Genomic DNA, 25,464 nt, shown 5'->3' on the forward strand with positions numbered 1-25,464 from the left:
AGTTGACTTTTAGGCGAAGTTGACTTTTAGGCGAAGTTAAAAAAAAATAAAAAAATAATAAAAAAATTTGTTTGGAGTTTTCGTCTATATGGCCAGGTGTACACGATTATTGTGAAACCGAAGACGTTGTTCCGACAACGAGTGAAACTTGGTATCTCTTGGTCTTACTTGTGAACAAATACGGTCAACTCTGGATTTGGAGTTGAAGTTGTGAATGGGATATTGATTGAAACTGGATATTGACACATATTTGGGTGTTTTTAGGAAAAGAAATAGTTGTTGTTCGAGGTTGACCAACTGAAGAAAGTCAAATTGAACTGAAGGTTTTCGTCATTACTGGATTGCGGTCAGAGCATATTATTTATGTTATTTTCAAGGCGTTCGAGAATTGGATCCTGAAACGTGATACTTATTTATTAAAGTGAAAATTTTGGAACAAGTTGGATTTAATCGGGAATTAAAGTGTTTATGTTTTTGATCGTTATCCCTGGTGATTTAAGATGCTTCGGATTAATTAATGGTCATGTGTGTTAGATTCTGTCAAGGTGGTTTTGTGATGAAATTGATCACTTGATGTTGAGTAGTTGAAGATTGAACCTTATCTTACTATACAATTCCGACGTGTTGGTGAAGTTGTGGAGGGAGCACAACTTCACGTGTTGGTGAAGTTAGAAGAACTTCACGTGATTGGTTGAGATGATCAATTAGGAACGGAGATGAATGTCAAAGATCTCGATCGATATAGTCGGAGGAGCTTACACTGAAGGGGAGATCTGATATGGAAGACGCCGGGTGATTGGTAGATTTGTGGAGCTACAAGACAGTTTCAGACATGGCTGGTTGAAGACAGGATGGATGTTTCATGTATATGTGAAGTTCAAGTTTGAAGATCACAGTGCAATCGAGTCCTACAAGAAGGAGCAAACAGAAGATCATCAGTTAAGAGGGAGTCTGTTGGTGCATGCTTTGTAACAGATGATCTTTTGTGTTTTTTAGAATTGAGAGCAACGGTCAAAGGGGAGTCTGTTGGTGTATTTTGTGACCGTCGCTATGCAATTCTGACAAGCGCAGACGCCATAGGCGAAGTTAGAACAACTTCGCCTACAGGCCCAAGCCCAAGCTCGCGAAGTTGGTTTATCTATATATATGTGTGTCTTGTTTAGGGTTTAGTATCCAAAAACTTATGAGTATTTTGTGTTCAGTTTAATTGTCTAGAGAGAAACAGAGAGGGAGATTAGTGTGGGACGGCCCGAGGTAGAGCTCACCTCGGGTCGGCCGTGTCTTTGTTTATGTTCGGTATGTAACGTGTCTTTGTTATTATATAAAGGATCTGCAGATTCGTTTATCCCATTCGTGTGTTTGTTCGTGTGTTTGTTTATGTGTAATCTTGTTCTTCGTCTTCTACACCATTAAACGAGTCTAGGAGGATTCCGCACTCCTAGACCTCGTGCGGATCTCGTATCGATCAGCGATGCCCCGGAGGGACTTACACTATTATCCTCTAAAGTAGAGCAATATTGTTTGTTACATGTGTAAGGAATATCTCTTAGATCTACATATCAAAGTGTGTGAACAATGCTTTGAGTTATGTAACATATACTTGTCAGAATAATTTCATCTATATAAGGACAAGTTTGTTTTTAGTTGCTCCCACTCATTTTAAGGTAGGTACATTAATCCACTTGGTTTTTGATGATAATAATTGAATAAAGATTTCATCACATTTTGATGTTTGCATTAACCCATATATGAATTTTATTGACTTATAGACTAAATGTTCGTTGGCCTTCAATTTATAACTTTTAGGTTGTTTTATGAACATATAAACATGTAAGCCGATTGTTAGGGAAAGTTGTTTTAATGCTCATCTAATGTAGTTCTTAACTATTATAAGCTACTAGGACAATAAGGATACTTAAAGAAATCTTTTGTAATATAGGTAAGAAGATTCTTTGATAACTAGTTTCTCCTTGAATATAACCTTTAACAATCAATCGTGCTTCTTAATGTCTTAACTTTTTTTTATTGGGATTTAGTTTAATTATAAACACTCTTAGGTGATTCAACCATATTTCAAATTTTATTTTGACTCATGGAGTCAATTTTGCTAATAATAGCTTTATACCATTCAGAAGATTGATTGATTTGATGGTTTAATTAGAAGGGGTATGATTATTAAACTTTCCAACATCCATTTCAACTTTAGTTCGGGAGGTTACATAATCATCAATGTCATTAGGTTTTAAAACCTAGATGGCCTCCTAAGTTTATTATTGGGTAATTTTAAAAGTCTCGTTTTATGGATTAACTCTTAGTTAGGTTGCTATCATTTTCAGGATTCTAAGTTTGTAAGAGTTGGTGTAGTATGGTGTACAAGAGGTGTAACTGGAGTTATTTTTGGATAAAATTTAATGACTCTCTTCCACCTGCCTCTTGTACTTTTGAAAAGTCATTATAAGGAAATTTACTGCTCCCACTGACCTTAGAAACCCTTAGGAAATTAGCATGCTTAGGGTTAATATTTAAATACCAATAGATTCTAATCGAGAAACAAGTTAATGATTTAAGTCGTCGTAGTTTCTCTTGTGAGGATTATTTTAGTAAAAATTCGGAGTATCCCACATTTAAGAAACAATGAAACTTTTGCAAGAGTAGTAGTAAATTCTAAAGATATAAGTTTTGATGGAATAGTGTTGTGATGGAGTAGTGCCTTATACAAGAGGTGTAATTGAGATAATATTAAGTTTTCACTCCATCACCTCTTGCAAATCTTGTAAGTTATGATTGAGACACTTAAGGTTGCCACTGATCTTTAATATCTATAGGAAAATACAAGAGAAGTTTCAATGATGTACATGATGTGGGAATCTGTCATATATATGTTAGACTTAATTTGATATCATTTACGTCCAGATGTCATAATAAATTTAGGGACATATTTAGAAGAAATCGTATTAAGTATATATGAATGCATCTCTTTAAGACCATGGACCATAGAAGACAGATTAGATACACATAAATACCCTTTTAAATGATAAAAGAATTATGTCTGAACATTCTGTTTGAATAATTTCCACGAATTTAAGTGAAATATAACTTCTGGTGGACCCATACTTATTTTTTAAGCTAAGTAATGTTTAGGGCATCTAACACATGATTTAAAATCACTAAGAATGAGATTATATGAAAAATCAACCTCATCAACCATGTCATGATTTCTCATGAAATTTGGTTTTAATGGGTGAATTTTATAGGTCTCATTTGTCTTTTGTTAATTTTTCTTCGCATGATAACAAAAGTTATGAAAGTATATAGTATCATCTTATTCTACTTTATACATGTTTCAATCCAGATATTGATAACAAATAATATGAGAGTTTAAGGTAAGAATGACTTTATGTTGTCTATGCAAACCTCATAACTGTCATAATGTAGCTTAAGTTTTGATACTAAATTCTGATTAATCTCCAGAATATTAAGGTATCATAAAGCGTAATTAGAAGACAGTTTATCATGGTTCTAATAACCTAAACATCTAAATTTGTCAGTGACACTCGTGTTATTTATTTGTTGATTTCAGATAAACATACAGAACTAGACTCAACCAATCATGTGTTGATGGGAATATTAGGATTAGCAAACTTAAATATCATTTATACAACTATCAGTTTTAGCCAGTTGTTCTTTTGAATTATCTATAGTCTTGTAATGCATATGCCTAATATAATAACATATATTTGCAATGAGACTTCTCCTTAGAGAACTTAAAGCTCGAAGTAATACTTGTATTTTGTCTATGAACCTTAGAATTGTCCTCTTTTAAGTTTTAGTGGTGTGAGTTGAATAACATCTTATTTCCAGTACAAGACATTTCTTTTCTTGTTCATATGCTACTGATCAACACACTCATTTTCCTTTGGTACTTCTGAGTGTTATAGTTGATTCTTAAGGCTCCAAATTGTACTATTGAAAATTTTACTATGTAATGTACTATAAAATTGTACTTATTTTCATGTGTGAACCCTTAATTTTATGGGTCATGGTATTGTACATTATGATGTATTCAGGGACACCATTTAAACTTATAGTTAGAATTTAGGAGGAATGTGTAACATCATGAAAATATCGACCCAAATCATCAAGTATTCAAAGTTGAAGGACCTAAATTGGAAAATCTGATTTCTAGGCCCATCGCAATACGCGATGGATCAGAACACAACCTATCGCGTAACGCGATGAGTATGTTACAAAACCCAAGAATGGGCTGTGTCGAGATACGCGATACCCCTAAGCCAAAACATCATTGTGTATCGCGATGACGTGGTCGGACATACGATGACATGTGTCTCCACGTGGCACCTCGTGTCCAGACACGTTACACACGTGGCATGTCTATTGATTACGCAACAATGCTAGTCGCGATACGCGATGGCCTCCCAAGGTCCCATTGCGTATTGCTATGGAATAAAATAATAATTAAAAGATCCGTTAACCCATCACTATACGCGATGGATACTTGGCAAGACACATCGCGTATTGCGATGGGTCAGCTCGTTCAGCCCTATAAATAGGGGCACCAGCCCTTCATTCATGTTCATACTCACCACTCTCTCACTATAAAAGTCTCTCTCACTACCTTGTAAAGCGTACCTCAGCCCTCCTCTAAATATGTGCCAAAAACCGACGTTACCTCGAAATACGTGTCACCCCGAGACGACCTGACACTCCGCCTCGAAATGCATGCCGACGAAGATCGACGACCAACGTGCCTCGATTTACGTGCAAGAAAGTATTGATTAAGATTTTCGAGAAACGTGAAAGTGTTGAGGTGATGACCGAGAGTAGGAAATATAAAGCCAACCAAGGTAGGAGTAATGCCCGAATAAAATATTAATATAATATTAAAAGGCTTAGACCCTAGTCGAGGTTATACTCGATACCTCGAGAATAAATAAAAGAAAATGCAACAAAGAAAATATAAAGATACATATATAAATCTTTTTTAATAGTAAAATATTATTTAAAAGATTTTAAATAATAAAATAAAGAAATAAAATATACGTTTCTTCTTACTAAAGGTTTAAATATCTTTAAATAAAAGAAAAGTTATTTTGAACTAAAGGTTCGACAAGAAAATATAATCGAGATAAAGATTATACAAAATAGAGTAAAGGTCTAAAGCTAGATTATTGATCTAGTAATAACAAAGGGTTATACTCGTACTATAGGTTTGAGATAACAAGAAAGACAACTCGATCAGTGAAGTGAAGCTGATCATTTGAAAATGTGAATACGTCCCAAATTTTTATAACTTGTTTAATCGAGTCAAAGTAATTTGATTACATGAGATTACGTATCTCGAAAACATTATGAACAAAAGTAATCGCTGACCCTCAAGCTGTCGTGTACGTTTGTTTGGATCCTTACATATGTGGTTGGACGATGGGCACACTGTGCCACACCTGGTTATATGCCACTGTCACGATAGGCCGGGCCTAAGTTACGTCCGAGAGAGGGTAATCATGTGTATACTGATGGTAGCTAAGTAACCTCGAACGCTGCGGTGTTTTTTGAGCAGTTCGAGTTGAGCTTAAGTTTGTAATTGTGTTTTAAGTTTTTAACTTGACTATTCCTAAGCCACGATGTGCCGAGACCTAAGTTATGTCACGAGGGGCAATTAAGTAAATAAAATATTCAGCCTATTCACCGGCATGTGTTGCTGACATATTTTCAAACTATTTTATAGGTAATGAAGATTAGATGAATGGGAAAGACGAAGTGATCACTAGGCGATCTGATGGCTCAGATCATTTTGTTAAAACATTAAATATGTAAATGGTGGTTTGATAAACAAGTAATCTTTTGTAAACATTAACAAGTATTTTTAAATCTCGTATTTTGTTATGTAAATATTAATATTTTAATCCACGCAAATATTTCCGCAATAATCCGTAACTCTGATTTATTTACAATAAGGGTACCAACTGATGGTCACACGCCCTGGCCCAAGATGGGGGTGTGACAGAATGCATGCATCTTATGAGTTATTTTGATTAGTCTTAGGAAAAACTAAATCAAGAATAACTCTAATGATAGTATTTATTTAAATAAGTTCTTGATTATCATTATCATAAGAGACATTATGATTGATCATCCCATTTGTTATGGTTTTCAATAGGATGATTGTTATTAGAAAGAGCAGTACGATAGTCATATAATGTCTTAATGGATAATTAAAACTGAGACGAGCTAAATGTTATTAAAACTCTTTATGAGACAAAATTCAATCGTTTTTTGAGATTAGAGTGGATGATTTGGATGAGATCATTATTTATAGAAGAATGTTATTGTAACATCCTACTTTTGATTATAGTAATAAAATAAATGTCGTTTATTTTATATTGTTTCGTTTATCAGTTTAGTTAACAAACTGTACACGGTTGGGCTTGGACCTTAGAAGATGGAAAATAAGAAATGGAATGGGCCATAGGTCCATGGGCTTAAGGGAGTATAAATACCCTTAAACCCTAAACCTCTTCATTTTCTATCCATCTCTACACCATAGCCTACACCTTGGAAAACACACACAAACCCGAACCAAGATCCGAAGACGAGAACCCGAGCTTGTTGGTGCTAGATCGTCGTGAAGAACCAAAACAACATCAAGGACCAGCTCATGTCCGTAGTTCGGCTTGTTTAAGGTACGTTTATATTTAGAAATCGTTAATATAGGTTCGGTTTGATTTGGGAAATCATAGATTTGTGTTAGTTTGTCATAAACGAATCCAAAACAACAAATCTTATGAAAATTGATCAACATTTGATGGGTTAATTGTAAACCTAAAGAAACCCGTATATATGTACATAAATCGCACCTCGTAAACGTAAATATTTGGATGAATGGATGATTAGGGTTTGTAGGCGCTGTAATTCCGAATCCATGGATACCAAAATCGTGATGTTTCGTTAAGAAATGAATGTTTAATTGCAGATCTAAGAAACGTTGACTAATCTGTGTTCTTGGTGATTTTGACTTTGACCCTCGAGTCAAATTCTGGATAAGATGGAACAATTCGCTATAAAGAGGTAACGAATTAGTAAACCAGTTCGTCATAGCAAGGTAACGAATTAGTTCACCAATTCGTTATTTCCAATTAACGAATCAGTTTCCTCAGTTCGTCATTACCAGATAACGAATCAGGTGATTCGTTACTCACCAATTCGCTAAGTCCCGATAATGAATTAGACCACGAATCAAATCATGATCAGACAACGAATTGGAATGACGAATCAGTTGAAAATATGACAAATCAGGATAGCGAATTAAGGAAGAAAACATAACGAATCAGAGGAAAATCGCTATAACAAATGAGTTAGCGAATTAGAAAATAGTTTAAAATCCTAATGGAAAATATGTTAAGACAGTTAACGAAAATAAAATTTTTCCAAGCTTACCTGGCAGCTTAACCCCAGCCAGAGGCTCTGCCCCTTGGACCTCGCTAGGGGCTGTCGCCCCTAGAACCCCGCTGCCCCCAGACCCCCGTTCATTGTGGGTAATAATTAAGCTAGAAAGATGATATGGATAGTGATAGTTAATTGATACGTGTAATTGTTATACAGTTAGTCGTGCACAGCTCAAGAAGGGAATAACGATAAACGGTGAACGTAACCGAATTCAGGTGAGTCTCTATCCCCATTTTCTTGTTATGCTTTCGGGGCTGTGTGCATACTCGACGTGAATGTTAATACACATACCTGAAATGGTAAGTGTATGCCTTAATGACAATTGTGATAGTTATGTATGTAAGCTTAACAGTATGTGAACGACCTTCGGGTATTGCACGTATTGTTAAGGCAAGTATAGTGTAATATGTATGATATGTGTATGTGAATAAGGAAGTATGTACGACTATGATATGTATGGTATTAAATGTATGGATATGATAATGAACGGTAAGGTAAGGTTAAAGGGTTGCATACCCTAATAATATATGCGAAGAATAAAGGGTTGCATACCCTAATAATATATGCAAAGGATAAAGGGTTGCATACCCTAATAATATATACGAAGGATAAAGGGTTGCATACCCTAATAATATATGCGAAGGATAAAGGGCTGCATACCCTAATAATATATGCGAAGGTTAAAGGGTTGCATACCCTAATAATATATGCGAAAGTTATAGGGCGCAATGCTCTTTAAAACGTAAGGTATGGTTAGGCAAGTACGAAAGTAGGTAGTTGTGAATAAGTTGTATGCGGTATGATTAACTAGAACTCACTCAGCGTAGCTGACTTTTAGTATGCACGCAGGTAAGTAGAATGAGGCAGCTGGCTTGAGCGGGGGACACATGGCGATAAAATAAAGAAGCTGGCATCTGAATATCTATTTGTTATGTTTTGAACTAAAAGACATATTTAAGTTATGTTTTAAAGACAAGTTATGAATTTTTGTGATGGCTATTGATGTTTTATGTTATTCCGCGAAAGTTTTAATTAACTCTGATATTTAGAACTGTGTTTATGAGTAAATCCAACACCAAAGTAGGGCTACCAGTAACGGGGCCTTACAGTTATAGTGAATAATATTACGGCATATTAAAATAATACAGATTAAAATTTATGATCATTAGATTAATGAAGGATAATTAATGTGGGGATCATTTTATGTTATTGAAGTTGTAATATGTCTATTATTAACATCAAACTAATAGACTATAATTAAAAGTTCTACTTAAACAAAAAATAAATCACCTTGAGGCAGAATTAAAATTTAATTAAGTATGTGTGCAAAACAATTGTAACACATCACCTTTGCGCAGAAGTGAGACAACTATTTTAATTATGCACGGGCTAGATTTGCTAGATAAAAATGTAACATATCACCTTTTGGGCAGAAGTGAGACATTTGTATCAAGTTATGCAAAAACTAACAAAAGCTTTCAATTAGATTGAATGATATGGTAAATGTAACAAATCACCTTTGGACAGAAGTGATACATCAAAATTCACTCAAGTTAAGTTTTTTATGTTTTGTAAAGTTAATTTATAAGATTTAATTGTTTAAAAAAAATTTAATTAGGAACCGTTTATAGGAGAATTAGAGTTCTCGGGAAATCAGTTATCGAGACTTTTAAGTTCTTAGGAATTATGAGTTCTCGAGAATTTTAGTGAGCCCGGTTTTAGTGGGTTTTCGAGATTATAAGAGTTTTCGGGTTTTATAAGGTTTTCGAGATTTTGGTAAACCAAAACCATTATAGAAATAAAAATCGAAATTTAATTTTAAATCCTTAACCCATAAACTATTTTTAACCCATAAATTATTTTATCTCATCAATTATTTTTAAATCTCATAAACAAATTTATAATAAAGATGGAATTCGAATTTTAATGGACTATCTTGTTTCTAAATTTAAAGGATTTAATTATAATTATTCAAGATTTTGAAATCTTTTATTGATATAACTATATCATGTTTCAAAAATTGTAATAGATAAAAATCAATCAAAATTGGAAACCGGCTCTCATCATGTCATCACTCCGCACTCCTTGTCGGAAACCAGCTCTCATCATGTCCTCGCTTACCCCTCCTATTTTGAGGCCTTCCGTGTTGAACCGTGTGATAAAATTCTCGATGGGTTCGCTGTCTCGGCGGAACATGGTCAGTATGTCGGCGGGTTCGCAGGTGTACCTCCGCTGTTAACTGAAATGTAGGGAGAATTTAGCCACCAGATCTTCGAACCATTCCCTGGCCGTGCCATGGAGGGTGAGGGAGAACATATGGCACCGTACGGGCAATGTCCATCCGGCCATCCCTCCAACATATATGAAACTTTGCAGATGATCACTTGGGTCGTTCATTCCGTCGTACTTTCCTACCGCGGAAGGTAGCGGGGCTTATGCTATCTTCTGTACAAACTTTGAACTTTCTGCAAAAGCTTTTGGCCTATAGGGTTTTGAGAAATCAACGTCCGCGTCAGGATAATAATTCAGATGTTTTTTTTCCGTTTTGAGAAATCCACGTCCCAAATCTTACAAAAGAGAAATGCTATGACAGTCCGTTATGATGCATTATATTGCTAGTCCAACAAATAACATGACACCGCACAACCGTCTGCACGACCATTTTCTGTTGTCATATGCCTAGTATGATTTTTTTAACGACAAAGATTTATAAAACTCACGGAGCTTGCTATAACATATAACCAAGCAATCAAAAAACCAAATTACATGAAAATAAGAGGGTTTTAGATCCACTTGGTCCAACTTCTTTGTACCTTTATGGTTATAACATATGCCTAGTATAATTATGTTAGATGTTATAACATAGTTCGAAACCGAAACCAAACTTGAATTATTCGAAATTTGGAACATCAAATGTTCGAAAATTCAGATATCAAATATCGGTTTATATATCCAAAATCCGAATTTGAAATAAAAAATTGAAATTCAAATTTGAATACCTCTACTTGTATTGGTTGTAAAAATCATTATTAGGCGTCAATTAATTCAATTAATCGTTATCATCTGTTCGACTAATAACTAACGACTATTACAACACTAGGGTGAATAGCATAGGGATGACAATGGGTCGGGTTTAGGTATTCCCAAACTCATACCTAATTATGAAAGCCCGTGACAAACTTGTCAGGTTTTAATCAGGTAATTACCCTCGTGTTTCGGGTTTTCCCACCGAGTTTTGGTTTTCAATCGGCTTTTGTCAACATACCCGTTGGGTATAACCGACCTAAAACATTCGGGTTTCTATTGGGTTTTAACAACATTTTAACTAATCGATTACTAATAATGACTATCATAAAAATAAAATGTCTCAAATAATTGATATAAACAAGTTTCAACAAATAATATATTTAAAATATTTAGAGTATAGTATATATAAATATAGAAAAACTTATGTATGGTACACCGGGTATATAATCGGGTAAATGAATCAATGTTATTGGGTAATCGAGTCCGGTAATCGGGTATATTACAAATCATAAACTTGTCCAATCCACGAAAAACTTCAAAACTAATCCTAACCTCGTCCCAAACCCTAAGAGCATTCTCAACCCATACCCTAATTTTTTTGTTAGATGTTTATGTAAATTATATGATACTGTTAAGAGTGGTTGTGAGTGGCGAAGAAAAAAACTAGTGATTTTTTTATAAATTTGGGGAAAACTTGTTTGCCTTAATTTATTTTTTAATATTTGTTGAATTGGTTGTGAGTAGAGAATAGAAAATCTGTAATAATAAAAATATAAAAAAATATTATTTAATTAAACATAAAAAAGAAATATATTGTTTTTTAGTGTAATTATAAAGATAGAATAAGAGACGGGTTGAGAATGCTCTAATGGGCCAGGTATTACCCCGTCACAATTATGTCATATTTTAGATTTTCCCATCTGATTTAGGCTTCACTTCACCCATTAGAAAAAATAGGCAGTAAAACTATTAAAAACAAAAAAAAATAAAAAAACAAAAAAAATACAATATAAAAAACAACAAAACCCTCTCGCGTCAATAACAAACTACCTCTTTCTCTCTCTACATCTCCACACAACACTCACAAAAACAAACTTTTATCACTATATATCACACCAACATGAAAAAAAGTTTTCCACCTTCACACAAACAACACAACCCATAACAAGTCAAAAGTAACCTCTCTCTCACTTGCTCTTCATTACTTCCCTTCTTTCTCCAACTCTCCTACTATTATTATTATTATTATTATTATTATTATTATTACCTTTAAGTGAGACAACCGACGGTATAATTTTTTTTGTGAAACACTAAAATCAAACTAGTGTATGTCCGGTAAAAAAACATAATCTAACCAGAATGTAGTTGCTTAACAAAAAAAAATCACCGTTAAAAAAATAAATTTAATAAAATAAAAAACTCGTCAAAAAACTCTCTCTCATCATTAACTAGCTAGCCTCTTTCTCTACACACAAGCAAACTCTTCTCTCTCTCTCTCTCTCTCTCTCTCTATATATATATATATATATATATATATCACACAAACCCGAAAAACCTTTCCACCTCCACAACACACACACACACTCTTCATTATTATCATTAATATTATTATTATTATTATTATTATCACCTCGTGTGCATGGGGACGTCCACAATCCTCCCTGATGTGGCAACCGAGATTGTGATCCCGACATGTGCAGTGGTTGGAATATTCTTTTCTCTCATCCAATGGATTCTCGTCTCCAAAGTTAAGCTCTCGGTTGATAAACCCGACAATAAAAACATGTTCAAAGAATCTTTGATCCAAGAAGAAGAACAAGAAGAAGGTGTTAATGATCATAACGTTGTTCAGAAATGTGCTGAGATTCAGAACGCTATTTCCGAAGGTATAGTTTTGAATATTATTTCGATGAATATAATATTATAATTCATATGATAAGTTATGAATTTCTGTATTTTGTTTATGTTTATAAGATTTTTTAGAGGTTTTGTAATTAAAGTATTATTTTGCTTTTATGTAATTGTGATAGTTTATTACTAGAGAAATCCAGAAATGTATTCATGAATTGAATGATGTGGATTGCTGTTGAGATTAATAATTAATTAATTAATTAACTAATGATATTATACTTTTATTATATGACATTAATTTGTAGGGGTGTAAACGAGCCACCGGCCCAGACCAGGGTGGAGCTCGGCTTGTGGGTTGTTTACTAAAGTTCGGTTTGGTTCGTTTATTATTTACTAATTATTTTATATATGTTTTTAAGTATTTTTTATGTATTTTAAGAAAAAAAACATAAACGAGCCTAAGTTTGGCTCAAGCTCGTGTAGTATCTTAAACGAGCCAAAGCTCGGTTTGAGTTCGATTGTGGAAGATGAAATTAATACATAGAAGTCTAAAAGTGGTAAAAATTAAAAATACAAAGGGTTTGAGCTCGGACTCAATAACTAAACGAGTTTTATTTGAGAATCAGGCTCGGCTCGTTTTGAGAATTTTATAGATTCGATCTCGAGTAGCCCGAGAGCTGCTCGGGTTGTTTGCACCCCTATTAATTTGTATATTTATCAAGTTGGTTTGACATGAAGTTTATGTTTTCTTCCTCAATTCAGTAATTACTATTGTTTTTTGTTAGTATTAGTGGTGCTTATTAATTTAGATTGGCTTTGCATACTTGAATTTGTAATATTTGAACATATAATTAATTATTTTTCTTAATCATAAAGTTGATGTTTATTAATTATTTAATTTGCATTTTAATCAAGTTTGTTTGACATGAAGTTTTTGTTTTCTTCCTTAATTCTGTTATTAATAAATAATATTATTACTTTTATTTTTATTAGTATTATTGGTGGTTATTAATTTAGATTGAATTTGTATACTTGAATTAATTATATTTGAACATGTAATTTATATTTATTTTTTAATAATTAAGATTGATTATATTGTTTGACAATGTTTTCTTCTTTAATTCTATAGTCATTATTATTTTTCCAATATTAGAACAATTTTTTTATAAAGTATTTATCATAAAGTTTGATGCTAATGGAAACTCTGCAATACTGGAACATATTCTTGATTAAATTGACAGGAACTAATTTTTATTTTATTTTATATGTTCTTTATATTGCAGGAGCAACTTCTTTCCTGTTTACTGAATACCAATATGTTGGCATTTTCATGATCGCATTCGCGGTCCTAATCTTCGTGTTTTTGGGCTCCGTTAACGGATTCAGCACGAGTTACCAACAATGCACATACGACCCGACCAAACAATGCAAACCGGCTCTTTTCACAGCCATTTTCAGCACTGTTTCATTCATCCTCGGTGCCATAACGTCTGTAGTTTCTGGTTTCCTTGGAATGAAGATTGCCACATATGCAAATGCCAGAACCACACTCGAGGCAAGAAAAGGCGTTGGAAAGGCGTTTATTGTTGCGTTTCGGTCTGGTGCGGTTATGGGCTTCTTGTTGGCTGCAAATGGGCTGCTGGTGTTGTTTGTGACTATTAATGTTTTTAAGGTTTATTATGGGGATGATTGGGAAGGTCTGTTTGAAGCTATTACTGGTTATGGACTTGGTGGTTCTTCAATGGCTTTGTTTGGGAGAGTTGGTGGTGGGATTTATACTAAAGCTGCTGATGTTGGTGCTGATCTTGTTGGGAAGGTTGAGAGGAACATCCCGGAAGACGATCCTCGAAATCCTGCGGTAAACAGTTCATTTTTCACATATGTTTTTCGTAAAATTTGAGATCGGCTCGTTACAAAGTTGAATCGGGTTGCACTCAAACGAGCTCGGGCATAAAAATAAGTTTTTTTTTTCATGAGGCTGAGCTGCACGTATCGAGCTTGACCTGGCTCGTGAGCCTAAGCGAAGCTATTATTTATATTTTTTATTTAATATAATAAATATATGTTTATATACTAATTCTTGTTGTATAAAATTATAATCAAAATACAAATCAAAAGTAATTGTAAATGTATATAAATTTATAAATAATAAATGAGCCAAAAAGCTAACGAGCCGAGCTCGATCTTAAGAAACTACTAATGAGCCAAACATGGGCTTTAGAAACAGAGCTCGAAGCGAGTTGATCTCGAGATCGAGCACTAGTAAGTTAAACGAGACGAGCTTTAGAAATAGAGCTTGAAACGAGCTGAGCTCGAGCTCTAGTAGGTTAAACGAGCCGAGACTGAGCTCTAGTAAGTTAAAACGCTCGGCTCGTTTACACCCCTATTTTGTCAAATTTAGTTAGAGAAGTTATGCTATTTCAATAATAATCTTCTTTTTGATGAAATGTTTTATGCATTAAGAATACAATTTGCGCAACCTACAAGTTTGTCTGACCCATTTGACCCGTATCCTTTTTCGTCATTTTTCCGTCGACCCATTAGAGATAATAAAAACAACCTAAATCGACCCGTTCACAAGCAAACGGGCCCGGTCAAAACTTTTTACATAGGTGATATCTGATGTGCTGCAGGTCATTGCTGACAATGTTGGTGACAATGTTGGGGATATTGCGGGTATGGGATCCGACTTGTTCGGGTCATACGCCGAGTCATCATGTGCAGCACTCGTTGTGGCTTCCATTTCTTCATTTGGAAACAGCCATGACTTCACTTCAATGATGTATCCTCTGCTGATAAGCTCAGTTGGCATACTTGTTTGTTTGCTAACTACATTGTATGCCACTGATATTTCTGAAGTCAAAACCGTTAAGGAAATTGAGCCCGCGTTAAAAAACCAACTTATTATTTCGACTTTTTTGATGACGATTGGTATCGCACTTGTTAGTTGGATTGCGGTTCCTTATTCTTTCACTATTTTCAATTATGGAGTTCAGAAAGAAGTTAAGAACTGGTAAGCTTGTAATCCGTTTAAAAACGAGGCGTGTTTGGGTTGACCCGTAAAATAAATGGATCGTATTTGGGTTGACATATTTAATAAACGGGCCGTGTTGGGTTGACCCGTTTTGATAAATGTACCGTTTTTGGGTTGACCTATTTAATAAACGTGCCTTGTTTGGTTGGCTCAATTAGTTAATGGGTCGTGTTTGGATTGACCTGCTTAATAAACTGAAAGTGTTTTGGTTGACTCGTTTAACATAACGGGTTGTGTTTAAGTTGACTATTTAAAAAACGGGTCATGTTTGGGTTGACTATATAAAAATGGGTCAGGTTCGGGCTGACCGTTTTCCTGTTTAGGTTTCAAAATTTGATTTTTGAAACTTTGTAAGTTTAATTAGTTTTTGGTTTATCACAAAAGAATTAATTTATTACCGAAATATTTTATTTTTATTATATTATTTCTGGACTCTTCAAAGTCTTTGCAAACTTGTTTGGGTTAAATTAAAAATAAAAACTTTGGTAATAAATCAATTCATTTATACAAAGAAACTCTCTCTTTAAATTTAAAAAGATAATATCTTTGATATAAATGAAATTATCATTTAATTTATATAAAAGTATCGGAGTAATTTATCTTGGGTTTGGTTGAAAAGTTTAGATTCGGGTTAAAAGAGTCGTGTTTGGGTTGACCCGAATTTAATTTATGTCCGGGTTAGTAGGGGTGTTCATTGCTTCAGATATCGGTTTATTCGGTTTTAAATTTTTGTTTGGCCCTAATCGAAAACCGAACCGATCCGGTTATTATTCGATTTATTTAATTGAATACGGTTTGGTTACGCGAATATACAAGATTTGTGGAACTGGTAACCGAACTGAAAACCGAATTCACAATTTGGTTCGGCTATTACCGGTTACAGATACGATTCGGTCTTCGGTTTTTTTACACGAATAAATGTATGGTTTGTGTTCGTGTTCCACAATTCAACCTGCCAACCGGCACATTGACTTTTATCCACAGTTGTAAACTCATTGAGTTGACTTTGCAGGCAATTGTTCTTATGTGTTGCTGTTGGTTTATGGGCTGGCCTTATAATAGGATTTGTAACCGAGTACTACACTAGCAACGCTTACAGGTATGATATTATTTATACGAGTTAACAACACAAATGGTCCGTGTGGTTTGGGCAAAGTAATAGGTTTGGGTACTAACTTTAAGTTGCATGTTTAGGGTTACTAGTTTTAATTTTTGTAAAAGTATTAACGCTAACTTTTGTTAACTTTCTTGTTAAGTCAGATAAAATGACAAAAATACCCCTGAACATTAAAATACAAGAAAATAAAAAATAAAAAAAACATTTTTTGTTTATTTGTCTTTAATGTTCAAGGGTATTTTGGTCATTTTATTTAGACTAAACAAAAAAGTTTACAAAAGTTAATGTTAATACCTAAACATGCTTGCAACTTTTAAAGTTAGTACCCAAACCTGTTACTTTGCCCAAACCGCACAGACCATCTGCTTATTTAACTCTATTTATAATTTTTTTTAACTCTAGTATTCTTTTAATTTATTTTTAAACTTTTTAAAATTGTTTTGTCATATCTTTTAGCCCTGTGCAAGATGTTGCTGATTCATGCCGAACCGGAGCTGCTACAAATGTCATTTTCGGTCTCGCATTGGGATATAAATCAGTTATCATTCCTATATTTGCAATAGCAATAAGTATTTTTGTGAGTTTTAGCTTTGCTGCCATGTATGGCATTGCTGTAGCCGCCCTCGGGATGCTGAGCACCATAGCTACTGGGCTGGCCATTGATGCCTATGGGCCCATTAGTGACAATGCTGGTGGCATTGCTGAGATGGCTGGCATGAGCCACCGGATCCGTGAAAGAACTGATGCTCTTGATGCTGCAGGAAACACAACTGCTGCTATCGGAAAGGTACATTCGTCTAGTTTATCGAATAAAATGAATTAAGAGGTTTTATGCATTAAAAGTTTCACTTTGGTTGACTTTTGATTTTGACCTGTTTGACTCGTTTCTTTTTTAGCGGAATTTTTTCGAGTTTTTAAAATCATGACCCCTTAGAACTTAGAAGTAGAATATAACAAGAATCAAACCGTTACGAATACAGAGTTAAAATTACCAACTCTAGAAACACTTTTTGTACCAAAGTGTTTGTTTTTTAATTATGTAATTTGTTTCTCAAATATGATTACAAATTTTTATTATCTTGTAATAATCTATAAGATCTTTTTTAATGAAATGATTTATCAAGATTTATGCTTGGGCGAGTTTCGGACAGGTTGGCCCATTTGGCTCGTTTCCTTATGTTAATGTTTTTATTTTTACCTGTTTGACTCGTTTGAAATAAAACATAACTAACCCATTCATAAGTACACTTTCTGTCCAAATGTTTTTGTTTTTAAATAAGTAATTAGTTTGTCAAATATGATTACAAATTATTATTATTTCAACTAATGATTTATGAGAATTTGTGTGTGGGCGATTTTCGAACCATTTGACCCATTAGAAACAAAAACGACATAACTCAACCGAGTGTTTTCCGCTCCTATTTTCAGGGTTTTGCTATCGGGTCTGCAGCCTTGGTCTCCCTAGCTCTATTCGGTGCATTCGTGAGCCGGGCCAAAATCACAACCGTAGACGTACTAACCCCAAAAGTCTTCATCGGGCTAATCGTGGGGTCCATGCTTCCGTACTGGTTCTCAGCAATGACAATGAAGAGTGTCGGGAAAGCCGCTCTTAAAATGGTTGAAGAAGTCAGAAGACAATTCAACAGCATCCCTGGCCTCATGGAGGGGACCGCTAAGCCCGATTATGCGACATGTGTCAAGATCTCAACGGATGCATCCATTAAAGAGATGATCCCGCCTGGCGCTCTTGTTATGCTCACTCCACTTATTGTGGGGATTTTCTTTGGTGTCGAAACACTTTCGGGTGTTCTTGCGGGGTCTCTAGTGTCGGGTGTACAGGTAGTTATAAAATGTTTAAATTTCGTTTCTTTAAATGAATGAGCTAATATGCTATGTATAATGCAGATTGCTATTTCTGCTTCGAACACTGGTGGTGCGTGGGACAATGCGAAGAAATATATCGAGGTATAATTAAGAAGCCTTTTCTTTTACCCAAGTAGCTTGCGGCTTTAAACTCGCTCGAAAATAGGTCTTTTGAAGTAAGTTTCTTACTTAAATTGGTTTCGGGAATTTTCAGTTAGCTTTTTAGGTTGACAGAAAAACCAAATCCGGACCGGAAAAATTAGTTTTATATAAAACATAAAACCTAAGTGTCGGTTATTTATTGGGATCAGTTATTTCGTTTCGGTTACATGGGTTATACCAATTATGGTTCGGTTATTTCGTTTTGTTGGCTTCCTTAACGCACAACTCTTACAGGCAAAAATACCATCAACCTTTTTTTTCTGTCAAATCTTTTCATATGTGCAAGAAATACATTATTTTCTAATTTTCAAAAATTAAAGAGCTGGCTCGAGCTCAAGCCTCATGTTTCAGCTCGTTAAAGAGTTTTCGAGCCGAGCTGGCTTGTTTAAGTTCGATCCTGTGCCACTGAAGCTGGCTTGTTAATCTGACCATTATTCTTCATATATTTACAACTTTAGGCTGGTGCTTCTGAGCATGCAAGGACACTCGGTCCAAAAGGATCAGACCCACACAAGGCAGCCGTGATTGGTGACACTGTTGGGGACCCGCTAAAGGACACATCTGGCCCGTCTTTGAACATCCTCATCAAGCTCATGGCTGTTGAGTCGCTCGTGTTTGCTCCGTTTTTTGCTACCCATGGAGGCCTTCTCTTCAAGATTTTCTAGACTTTATGAACATAAGGAAGTGTGAATGAAAACTTTACTGATTTTCTAGATCTTTGAACACATGTTGGTGCTTTATGCTTTTCAATATCTGTACTGGTTAAAAGTTTATGAGAAATTAGAAAATTTTCCTAACACAGAATGATATAATGCTAATGATGATAAGTAGTCAAATCTAATGCAGAGTGATATAAAAATCCGACTTAGGGTCTTGTTCGCTAAAACAGTAAGCTAGTCTCGCAAAGTAGAGTGGCTCACATATAATAAGGCTCACATACCTAGGAGTGCGAGTGCGAACCAGTCAGGTATGCGAGTGTGAACCAGTCATGTTTGCGAGTGTTTTGTTTAGTTCGTGGCATTGATAGTTTTGTCTTGTGAATCTTGTATAGTAGTTTAGTTGTTCAAGACGTGAGAAGTTTAACCAGTCAAGGACGTGACATGTGAGTTTTAGACCCCTTCTCTTTGAAGGTTTTGGGGTTGGTTTGCATACGTATACGTGTCATGTGTAATCGTAAAGGAAATGTTTGTGTAAAACCAACCAGTCTATGAGTTAGTCTAGGCTCCCTCATATGGGCACAGTTCAAGCAGGGCCGGCTATAAGGGAGGGCCGGGTGGTCGACGGACCCCGGCCCGACACCCCGATAGGCCCGAAATTTTTTAAAAAATAATTATATATATATTTTTATGACAAACAATAAGAATATATAATGTTTAAACAAAATAACATAATCATTAGCTTGGTCTAGTGGCAAAGAGGTGTGGCTTTGTGGCTTTCAACCCAAGGTTATGGGTACTAACCTCACTTGTGACATTTTAACCTTATTTTTATAAAAAAGATAGTTTTTTACACAACCAAATTGTAAGGCCAAAAAAATTAAGGCTTATTTAAAAACTAAATTGTTTAACCCAATAAAATACCCCTTTTTATTAAAGCCCAGAAAAATTTTCACCTTCGGCCAAAACTTTTTAACCGTTCTCGGAGCCGGGCCTGAGTTCAAGCTCTTGTATGAGCATAGCAACACCATTGTGGCGAGTGTTCGTAATTGAAATTACATATGTGAGTGACCTCAGTCATCTCACGGTCAAGAAGGAATGTATTAGATGTGCACAAAATAACCGGTTCCGTACCCCGAACCGGGGGACCACCCGGAACCGGTTCCAGGTTGTACCGGTGGACCCAATACCTGGTTTGGGTATTTATATACCCAAAAGTCCTACCCAGTTCCTCATATTATTTCTGAAATCGGGTTGTACCTGATTCCTACTTGGAAAAACCGGTTCCGCCGGGTATTGGACATTAAATGGTGTTGCAGCTCAAAAAAGAGCCGGTTAACATAGCCGTTGGAACCGGTTTTTGATGTCCATGAACTATATAAATCGATTATTTATCCATTGTTGTTCGACCAAACTCAAAAACACTATAAAAACTTCTCGGTTTACACTCATTTTACAACCCCGACCAAACTACTCCTCTGTTATTTTCACTTCCACCACTCTTTAGTTGTTACTGTGGCAAGCACCAGCAAGGCTAACAAGAAGGCTTCTACATCCGTTTTTATTGACCCGGTTCGTGTTGAAGAAGACCTCGAAGTTGTGAAGGTTCTCACACATACCCGCAACGATGACGTATGGAAGAATTGGGATTTGGTTGAGTTGATCAATGGTGACGTTAAGAGTCGTTGGAAATCTTGTGGCACTTTATTAAAGCATGATTCTAGATCTAGTTTAAAAAAGCACATCGACAAAAATTTTTGCAAGACCTTGAAATTAGTTTCCTTAACGGACCAAGTCAGATTGGGTCGAGATGGTACACTCTTTCGTTACAACATGAACCGGGTTCATGATAGAATGTCGAAGTTCGTTATTCAACAAGGTTTTCCGTTTAACCACTTTGACAACCCCAAGTTGACGACCATGATTCGAGAAACTCTACAACCGCGATATACACATGTAAGTCGTACTACCCTTAGACGTCATTGTCTCAAATTGTGGGAGTGTAAAATAAAATATTTAATCGAGTTTTTTCAAACTTTGCAAACGAGTGTGAGTTTAACTAGTGATGTTTGGTCGGCACCACACGAATCCTACGTTTGTGTCACGGTCGTTGGGTCGATCCGGTGTCTTGGCAATTGATGAAACGCACCATCGCTTTTGAAAACTTCCTGTACCCACATACCGCAGATAAATTGTTTGAAATTGTAGATGAGGTAATAACGACTTGTAACTTGAAAAGAAAGTATTTTCTATATCGTATGATAACGCAACAAACAATACAAAGGCGGTAGAAAAATTTATCATAAAATATTTTTTCCACCTTGTTACGGGATTTTTTCATGTTCGATGTGTTGCACATATTATCAATTTGGTTATTCAACAAGGTCTTGGCAATGAAAACATGGAAGTCGGTTTGAGTTGCTTTAGATATATGTTACTAGTTGTTTTCAAAAGTGGTAAAAGAAGGCCTCTTGAATATAAAAACTATTGCAAGTCGGTTGAAAGAAAATATTTGGGGCCGAATTGGGACGTTCCAACCCGTTGGAACTCAACTTGTCATATGCTCAAGTGTGCTTTTGCCCAACGAGAAACATTACAAAGTTTTCATAACACTCTTGTTGATCGGTGCGAAGCCGATTTGTTTCCCGGTCGTGTTTGGGTCAATGTTGGTTATTTGTTTTCAAAATAACCGCAACAACTAAGTTGATGTTTTCAAATACCGCAACAACTAAGTTATCGGGGGTTTATTATCCTACTAGTTGTTGGGTGTTGCAAGAACTGTACAACATCTCCTTGAATTTTAAAGAGTTTGAAGAGAAGAATGAACTTTTCCGTGATATTGTTAAGGCAATGAAAGAAAAGTTCCAAAAATATTATGAAAACATACCGCCGATGTTTACTTGTGTCGCCGCTTTAAACCCCTACAAAATGTTAACGGGGTTGAGACATTGATCGAGGAAATATTTGACAGCATGGGTATGCTGTATGCATGAGATCGACCCAAGGTTGTCGATGGAAGTGAAGGATGATTTCAGTAAATCTCTTCAAGAACTTTACAATCATTATTTTCAACTTTATGGTCCAAGCTCAAGGTCGTCTTTTGGGAGGCAAACAACAAAAAGTAAGTCGTGCAAGGACAAGCTTATAAATTTGATGATGTTATTCGTGAGTCGGAGGGTAAGCGGCAAAGAGGAAACACACCAACAAGTGAACTTGGTCGATATAGTGGAGCAAACTACGTTGAGGATGCAACAGTCAATGAAATTCGCAACATTGATAATTTGCTTGGTGGAAAGGAAAGGAAAGCAAAACAAATTCCTATTCTATTCGCCATGGCTCGTGACTTGCTTAGCATCCAAGCTTCAATGGTAGCTTCGGAAACAGTTTTTTCTCTTAGTGGGAAGGTAATATCGATGCGAAGAACAAAATTAACTCCCGAGTCTTTAGAGGTGTGCATTTGCCTAAAGGATCATTTGGATGCTTTGGATCGTATACAACACAAGGCAAACTTTGAAGACGAAATACGACTAGAGCATCCAATTCATGATGAGGAGATGAAAGAAGGGCTTTCTTCCGGCTATCGGGTGGTGAAGAAGACGAAGACGAAGACTAAGAAAAAGAGTTTGAAGACATGTAATTTTATTTGTTTTAGTAATTTAATTTGTAACACGAACCAATCGATCAACTTTCAAGTAATTTTTAGTTTTACTTTGTTTATTAAATAGTTTTTCTTTGTTCATTGTTAGTCATGTTTTATTTCTTATTAGTCATGCTTTATTTTTTATTACTCTTTAACTTGATTACAATAACGACAAATATTTTATTATAAAAAACACAACATATTACAAACATGATTAAACATAACAATATTAAACATAACCGTTAAAATAACAAACAAGGTTCGTCGTTTTAATCCCGTGCTCTACAACGATTAAGCGTTGTTACCAGCGGCGGTAGGTTCTTGATTTGTAGAGCCGCACGACTCTCCCACTTCCGCTTTTCTCACGGAAATACTTATTGGTATGCTTTCGGAGCGTGTAGTTCGACCCCGTTTTCAAAAACTTGGCACAATACTTGCACTGCGTCATCTCTTGTGAGTCGGTCATGACACACAAATCATAATGAACCCAAACCTCGGGGCATTATGGTGTGTCGATGACCATAACAACATTCTCGTTACTTGTCATTAATTGTCGGTTTAAGCTTAATTGTGATTTAAAGTGTGTTTTAGAGTTTTAAAAGTGGTTTACACCCCACTCAGCTATTTATAGTATGTGTGTAAGTTATATATGGTTAAAAACCAGTTCCAACGGTCCAAAAATGGCTATATAGTCGTTGGAATTGGTTCCTAATGGCTATACTTATTTAAATTTTTTGGGTACAAACCGTACCCGGTTCCTACCCTACCCGGTTCCACAGGGTTTCCATATTCCCTACTGGGTCGGGCACGGTTCCTACCTGGTTCTTAACTGGAACCGGTTCCAATTTGTACCCCGATCTGAAAAAACCCGGTTCCTATCTGGTTACGGGTTTTAAAAATACCCCATTTGTGCATGTCTAGCATGTATGATTAGATTGACAATTAGATTGATTTGATTTAGACATGGTAAAGGAAAGGTTATGTTATGCTGCAAATTATTATTATATCTTTATAATGAGTCTTATGTATTACAAAGCTAGACATCACTCAAGGTAAGGCTATCTTTTGTAAGCGCATGTATGACAGAGGATCGAATAAGGAATGACCGGTGCACGAGCGGGTTATCCAAGCTTGAAGACTGACATCCAATAGTTATTATGTTACGCTAAGGGGGTGTTTGGGATTGCTTATTTTCACTAACTTATAACTTATAAACTTTTTGAAAAGTAATAAGGTGTTTGGGATTGCTTATATTGTGAGAGAAAAAGTTACATAAGTTACACTTTTATAACTTATTAACTTAATGAAAAGTTACAAGGAGGCATAATAAGGAACCCCAAACAGCCCCCAAATTTCAAACAAGTTTTAGAGAGATTATCCACTGCTTTTAAGTATAGTTAGAAGTTTAAGAACTCTAATGCATGTCTAAACCCAACTTTCGAGACTCCTTAGGTTCATGGTGTTTCAAAAATTAAGATGTGTATGAGAAAATTATATGTATCGGAAAATTTGAAGAGGCGTAGGAAGAAATTGAATATGTATGGGAAACGTTGAAAAGATGTAGGAAGAATTATAGATGTGTAGTGATTGATAATAGTTATAAAAATGATAGACATTGTAATACCTAATCAGAAGTTCATATTGGCTTGTAATTACATCTAGGTTTTCGCTGTTTTTTTAATAAAAGTCAAATAGATAAAATTATCGTACTCAATCATGAAGGAAACAATAAAGACTCTGATTATCATAAAACTTTTATTTCACCCAACAGATCATGGTGCAAAATCTAGGCTATCAAACAAATGGAATTATCGTACTTAAACATGAAGGAAACAACAAAGAAAATGATTATCATAAAACTTTTATTTCACCCAACAAATCATGGTGCAAAATCTAGGCTATCAAAGGTGAGGCGGGTTTCATGCTTTTCCTCACTAAGTTTCTTAACTTCTTTCAAAGCTGCAATTTTCGGACACCGGTTCCATCAACACAAGCTTTCAGGTCATCTTTGAGCCTTTTGTAATTTAAAATTGTAATGTGCTTTTTCTTTTCCATAGCATACTTGAAAGACTTGACCTTTAAGCAGTAAATACTTCCACAACAGTACAATCTCTCATTGGACAAAACTCTAAACATTCTTCTGCAAGCTCCGTTATCTTCAATTTCATGAGCTCCAAGTCTTCTTTTGCTTTTTAGCAAACCGAAAGATCAAGTCTTTCAGGTATGCTAAAGAAAAGAAAAAACACATTACAAATTTAAATTACAAAATGCCAAACTTAAGTATTAAGAGTTCACTCCCGTTAACCAAAAAACACATTTTTCTCTAAAATTTGTTTATTTTATTAAAAAAACAGAATTTTAAATTCAAATATTTGACATCGGATTGCATTAACAATAACTTAAAACAAAATTAAGATATGAGAAAATCACGATAATAATCAATTTTCGCATACCTACTTTATGAATGCCAAGAAATGTACAAACGTGACCAACTTTTTTATTGGATGTTTGTTTCCGCATATACTTAATTTTCGCAAATGGTATATTGTACATTCAAAGACATTATAATGATATGCAAATATAAAGTGAATAAACAAAATTTATAAGCGTATTTAATGTTTGTAGAAGTAAACTTTTGTCTAACATGGAT

General features: G+C 35.1%; 1 protein-coding gene across 1 annotated transcript; it reads left to right on the plus strand.

Moving 5' to 3' along the window:
* The first annotated feature begins 12,130 nt into the window (after positions 1-12,130).
* LOC143597892 (pyrophosphate-energized vacuolar membrane proton pump-like) lies at positions 12,131-19,310 on the plus strand. Its single transcript, XM_077076270.1, has 8 exons — positions 12,131-12,377; positions 13,626-14,200; positions 14,976-15,355; positions 16,389-16,475; positions 16,950-17,280; positions 17,922-18,332; positions 18,399-18,458; positions 18,977-19,310. The coding sequence occupies exons 1-8, from the start codon at positions 12,131-12,133 to the stop codon at positions 19,181-19,183; spliced, it is 2,298 nt and encodes a 765-aa protein (XP_076932385.1). The 3' UTR covers positions 19,184-19,310.
* Positions 19,311-25,464: the final 6,154 nt, after the last annotated feature.

This window comes from Bidens hawaiensis, unplaced genomic scaffold (assembly GCF_021521415.1).
Source record: "Bidens hawaiensis isolate Kalapana, Puna unplaced genomic scaffold, B.hawaiensis_p1.1 tig00049216_1, whole genome shotgun sequence".
Taxonomy (NCBI): Eukaryota; Viridiplantae; Streptophyta; class Magnoliopsida; order Asterales; family Asteraceae; genus Bidens; species Bidens hawaiensis.

What these genes read in the sequence shown, in the direction of transcription:
- LOC143597892 (XM_077076270.1), top strand. Translation starts at nt 12,131, where the DNA reads ATGGGGACGTCCACAATCCTCCCTGATGTGGCAACCGAGATTGTGATC. An exon ending in TCAGAACGCTATTTCCGAAG is followed by an intron (nt 12,378 to 13,625) that starts GTATAGTTTTGA and finishes TTTATATTGCAG; the next exon opens with GAGCAACTTCTTTCCTGTTT. An exon ending in ACGATCCTCGAAATCCTGCG is followed by an intron (nt 14,201 to 14,975) that starts GTAAACAGTTCA and finishes GATGTGCTGCAG; the next exon opens with GTCATTGCTGACAATGTTGG.